The sequence below is a fragment of the Zea mays genome, chromosome 6, assembly GCF_902167145.1.
Source record: "Zea mays cultivar B73 chromosome 6, Zm-B73-REFERENCE-NAM-5.0, whole genome shotgun sequence".
Classification (NCBI taxonomy): Eukaryota; Viridiplantae; Streptophyta; class Magnoliopsida; order Poales; family Poaceae; genus Zea; species Zea mays.
The window spans coordinates 90267403-90273545 of record NC_050101.1 but is presented as its reverse complement, the minus strand read 5'-3'; the positions used below and the strand labels follow the sequence as shown (position 1 = coordinate 90273545).

General features: G+C 50.1%; 1 protein-coding gene across 1 annotated transcript; it reads left to right on the top strand.

Annotated features, from left to right (window-relative positions):
• Nucleotides 1–4790: 4790 nt before the first annotated feature.
• LOC100279788 (uncharacterized) lies at nucleotides 4791–6143 on the top strand. The gene has a single exon (NM_001152746.2). It carries the CDS (start codon nucleotides 4963–4965, stop codon nucleotides 6034–6036), a length of 1074 nt encoding a protein of 357 aa, NP_001146218.2. The 5' UTR covers nucleotides 4791–4962; the 3' UTR covers nucleotides 6037–6143.

Here is a 6143-nt window from a genome sequence, read left to right as displayed (position 1 = left end):
GCCTCCGGCCATTGCGCATTTGACGCGTGTCGGGGCCACGGACCCGAACTCTTTATCAATTCTCGCTCTGAGTCCGTCCCCTCCAAACGCCATCTCTCTCTCTCTCGTCGCGCACCTGGCTGGATGGCTCTCCCATCCATCTCCCTTCGTGCGCTCCGCCGCCTCGTCTTCTCCCCCTCCCCTCGGCAACCGCCTCGCTCGCCACGCTCCACAAGATCATGTCCCTCTCGAGCCCCACACTCCCGGGCGTCGTGCTCGACTACGAGGTCGTCCATGCCGTCGCCAGCTACCGCTTCGAGGCCAGGGGCGGCCACCCTCCTCTTTACTACCTCCCCAGCAGCGCTCCCACGACTCCATCTCGTCTCCCTCCTCCAGCCTCCTTCATTTGGCCTTCGATCGTGGGCCCCACCTCCTCCGAGCGCCCATGGCGCGCCCTTCACCGCTAGGTCCTGCCGCCACCTCCTGGCCACGCATCTCGCTGCAGGCACCCGGATCTGTGCCACCGCCGGCCCATCCGAGGCAGCGACGAGGTACCCCGGTCGCCTGCGTCGAAGACCTCCCACCACCACTGCGACTTGAGGTCCCCACACCTCTGAGGTGCCTCATCTTCACCGCGACTTGAAACCTCCACCCCGTCGAGGTACTCGTACTAACGTCGTCGAGGTACCCCACGCGTTTCGCAGCCCCCCGCTCCATTTACTCTCCTTTATCGTGCGCTCAATCCTCAGGAATGGCAGGCATTGTTGTGCCTTCAACACCGTCGCGCTGTCGTCGACGCGGCCCATCCAAGGCAGGGACGTGGTACCCCCATCACCGAGGTCGAAGACCTCACGCCACCACCTCAACTTGAAGCCTTCACCCTGTCGAGGTACCCATCCCCTAGGCCTGCCGCCGAGTTACTTTGAGTTTTGGGGATAGGTTTATTGTCCAGCTCTTCTGTGCGCGATCTTTTACTGGTTGTTTGCACTTTAAGTTTTGTGGATAGTCGAAAACCCTTAGACCTACTTCCAGTTTCTTATTTACCACATCGCCATGAGTTAAGCACGTTCCTCCGGCCATAAATGATAAATCTCGCATTCCTGTATGGCTCTACCAACTAATTTCGACAGGATTGATCAGTTTGTATGTCAATCAAATGTGTCTTTGTTATTTTTTCCAAATAAAAAAGGGTGACTGTAAGTGCTATCCAACCACATTAGTATAGAAAATCATCAAGACCAAAAACCCTACTTAAAACAGGTTTATCTTCTACAAAATGGTAAAACATATTTTCTACAAAATGGGTACAATTGTGATATCCAAACAACCGGTTACTACTCTTGCCAGAACGCTAATTGATTATTTCAGTGTGTCTTTTTTCAGCGCGGGATCAACTATGTGCCTTAGTTATTTGACTCCAAATAGGAAAATAAACCATAAATGCTATCCAACTACATTAGTATACAAAACATCAATAACATAATGGAATGGTTACTTAAAATCAGGTTTATCTAGAGTTGATGGTAAAATATATTTTCTAAAAACTGTGTATAATTGTGAGATCCAAACAACCACTTCTTATTGTTGCCACAGTGCTAATTGGTTATTCATGTGTGTGTTTTTGGCATGCGATCCAGTAGAGCCTAAACTGTCTACCTGATTGGCTGCTGCTTACTTTGTGTTCCACTGGAAATCGTAGTGGTGCGCACCTACTTTTTTCTACATAACCTCTATAACTTGGAATGTGTTCGATTGTTTGATGATAATTCCCTGTACAATGATTTGCTTTGATATTTGTTGTGTAATCTAAGGATGCCAGTTACATGATTTGAAAAAAAATTGTATCCACTATAAACTGTATTGTTATCTTGATGATGGTTAAATGTGAGCCACTAAAGTGACCTTTTTCTCTTAGGACCACTGCCTGAATACTCCTGCCCCATTCCCCCCAATTCCCATGGTGGTTTTTAAAGGTTGGTTTACTGCTGTTGCAGGTAACGAGACAACTAATGTACTCTTTGAATTGGTTAAATCTTTTATTCTGTTTTGTACTCGTGTGCTCTTATCTGCTTGTTGTTACTGTTCCGTAAGAATTTTCTTTATCCACACCATTGTCAGATAAGTCATGACCAAGACCAAAAAACAACCAGATAATATATACTAACAGGATCATCATATATTGATGAACAATGGCACATGAATATATCACTTCTGTTGCTAGAGCAATTGAATTAACTTACATAAACTATTTTTAATTGAACATGCATGGTCATGATGGCTGGTTCATTGACCATTATGAAGTGCTTGTGGATGCGAGTTTCTAGCTGCAATAAATGTATGCTGAAGAGTGATGTGATCTGCGTGCATGTTTTTTCAAGAATCAGAATAGGCATGTTTCTCTTCTATTCTGCAGTGCATATATAGTCTCATGTTGTTTTCTTCTAAGCCTTGACTGGTGATGTCTTTGGCAGATCAAAGCAAACACTATAGCCTTGGTTATTGAGGTTTTGACATATTCACTTTATATGCAGAAAGTCAAGACTGAGGTCAGTTTCAACAATGCCAATAATTCAAATTCGTCATAGACCAGTACAAACCTACAGACTTGTGAAATATATCTATCTTACAATTAGGTGCACCTAGCATCTAAGTGAGTTGTTCTATTTGCCATCATTAGTTGCGTCTGCATGGTATTATTTGTCCAGATCCCATATTTGTTAACACTTTCAGGTACCTTGTCTGCTGATCTCACTGTCAGCCAATTTGTGTATGTGGTGATGAAGAGGATCAAGCTGAGCCAGAGAAGGCCATCTTCGTCTTTGCCAAGAACACCTTGCCACCAATTGGTATAAATTGAACAAACATCACTATCCATTCATTGTTGCTGAAATTGTTGCCACTTATTATTATTTGTCAGACCCCATGTTAGAATTGGAGAACTTCTACATGTTACCAAATCAACCTATGACCACAAGTAGGGATCCACAACACATGCGTCAACTTCACTACTTTTACAGCTGCCAGTGTGTAAACTTTTACTAAAACTTTTTCTCCATTCACAATCCATTCTCATATGCCTTGTGTGTCTGATATATCTACCATACATTACACAAGTGACAAGTAGGGATGCACAAAGCACTTATGCCTGCTTCACAGCCTTCACCTTGAGGGCTTCTGGTGTTTATGTTTAGCTTGATTTTTTTTTTGCTAAAACAAGATCACAGAGAACAGTTAATTGGATCATGATCACTAAAATTTGTTTAGGGCCTTACCATTTTGTGAAGAAATATTTGGATCATGATCCATTACCACCCCTAGACAACCTGCTTGCTGACAATCGGGTGAGAGAATAATCAGCCACGTTCAGGTTTTAGTTGCATAATCTGGATGAACTTCTTAGCTCATGGCATTCTTTAATGACTGCCAAAGAGTGGCCACATGTATATGCAACTTGACCATGAGCTTTGTATAGTAGAAGAAATGGTTACAATATGGTTTGAGATGATCATGTGTATTGGTGACCGGTACAGCTTGTGCCACATGATCTAATGTGTACAAACATTGTTCCTATACTATAATAATAAATGTAGATATTGAGTACTCTATTGATAGGGTGCCCGTAAGGGTGTCTCCTGTTCTAGTATATATTATAACCACGTTCTATCCATGCAATTCAAGGATTCTATCTGTTGGTGTCGAAGTGATGTGATGTCATAGTTTTTTTTCCTTTTCTTTTCCGGCGGCTTCTCTCATCCGTTCCAAGTTCCGAGGTTGATTGGCAACAGGAGTAGTGGTCAGGGCTCAGGGGGCGCTCAGATCTCGATCTGGACCTCGTCCACACGTACACGCGTGGCTAGTAGCAATGCAGCCGATGCACATACACACATCACATTTTTGCGACAGAACGCAAGCAGCCAGTCCACCACCCGTCCACGCCTTGCGCGGTCCTGACTGCAGCTACGATGATCTCCAAAACCCGACACCTGAAAGCTTCAACGAATTTCATCCACCCCCATCTCCACCGGCACAAGCGACGACGTTCCACAGAAATCGCCATCGGCCCCGGCCACCATTTTCCCACTTTTTGCCCGGTGCCTCCCCAAGCATTCCTTCGCTTTTTTTTTTTTTTTTTTTTTGCCTTACTCGCACGAGGGACCGAGGACGAGGAGGAGAGAACAAGAGCGCAAAGCTGGTGCTTATCCCAGCCGGCCCGGGTGCCTTGCAGCACGCACCTTTTTTTTCGCGAGAAAACGGCCTTCTAACTGCAGCATCGCCAGGTTCTAAAAGCTGAGTGGAAGTGGAAGCCCAAATGCGTGATGGAAAAAAACGCAGTACCAACCTTGCCCAGAGATCGCAATCTTTGTTCCTTCCTTCTTTTCTCACTTTGATGCCAGACAGAGAATCCGGCTTCCTTGACATGAAAAACACTGCTATGTATGTGGATTCTACATTTTCGTTTTTTTAAGGACTATTTTATTGATACAAAATTTTGTTATTAGGTCTAGAAATGTCGCAAGCTGATATGTATAGTACAAAGGATTTGGATTTGGTTTTGGTTTTGGTTTTGGTTTTGGTTTTGATCGGTGGTACTCAAAAGTCAAGGTTTGGTTTAGTGCGAAACGTCGATAGAAAAAGAACGAGATTTACCTTTGCAGGTGCAGCTCGCAAAAGAAGAGCCACGTATGCCCTGCTGCTTTTGTAGCTTTGGTTTGGTTGCTTGCTGTGGCCGTGTGTTTGTGTCTCCCCCAATTGCATATAAGCATGGGCTCCTCACGCTTCACAAGCCTTTGCTCTTGGCCTTTCCCTCATCGCCTAATGTCTTGGACCCTTGCCCCGCCTCCTGCAAGTTGCAGGCAACCGAGAAGCTACCACTACTAGCTGCTCAGGCTCTGCCCAGCTCAAAAGGCGTTCAGGTTTAGTGCACGAAATGAGCAGCGCGCTGCCCGCGGCAGATCGGGCGACAGGGAGAAGGAGGAGGGAGAGATGTTGCTGCTAGGATTAGCCACGGGCTGCTGCGTCCTCGCCGTCGCCGGGGAAGCCGAGAAGCAGGACGGCGGCGGGGCGTCCTCCGGGGGCGGTCATGGTCTTGGTTCCAAGATTAGCCCCGCCGTGCTGTTCGCCGTGGTGATAGCGGCCGTGGTGCTGTTCGTCTCCTGCCTGCTGCATCTCTTGGTCAGGCTCTTGCTCAGGCGCGGCCGTGCCCGTGCCCGTGCGCGCGCGCCGGCCGAGGCCGGTGCCGGTGCCGGCGGTGGGGCGGACGCGGCGGGCGGCGGCGGGGAGGAGTCCGCGTTGCAGAGGCAGCTGCAGCAGCTGTTCCACCTGCACGACGCCGGGCTGGACCAGGACGTCATCGACGCGCTCCCGGTGTTCCTGTACCGGGAGGTGGTCGGCGCCGGCGCCGGCGCCAAGGAGCCGTTCGACTGCGCGGTCTGCCTGTGCGAGTTCGCCGGCGAGGACCGGCTGCGGCTGCTGCCGCTGTGCGGGCACGCGTTCCACATCGGCTGCATCGACACCTGGCTGCTCTCCAACTCCACGTGCCCGCTGTGCCGGTGCGCGCTCGGCGCCGACGCTGCCGCGCTGTTCGACGAGGAAGGCATGTGGGAGCACGAGGACGCCGTGCTCCCCGTGCGCCTCGGCAAGTTCAAGAACCTGGCCAGGGCGGCGCCTGGCCCCGTGCGCGCCGGCGCCGGCATTGTGACCAGGGAGGCCGGCGAGACGAGCAGCAGCAGCCTGGACGCCAGGCGGTGCTACTCCATGGGCTCCTACCAGTACGTCCTCGCCGAGGCGAGCCTCCAGGTGTCCGTCCACAGGAGGCACGGCGACGGCCATGGCAGGGGCGGGGCGGGGCTCAGAGGCGTCGGCGTGGGCTCCAACCGCGCCGGCGCCACAGAGGGGAAGAGGATCGGCGCGGGCAGCAAAGGCGACAGCTTCTCGGTGTCCAAGATTTGGCAGTGGCCGCGGAACGGCAAGGAGAAGCTTCCCGTGCTCGCGTCCGATGACTCGCCGGCCATGAACGGCAGGCTGCCGTGGCAGAGGCCAAGTCCCGGGGATTCGTGAATCGTGTCGTGACACAAAGAAAGCGTGTGTGGTGGTGCGTGCTCCAAACTTGTATTGAGCTTGTCTGCTCGCCCTTTTAACCGCTGATGATGAATTGGTTCATAGGC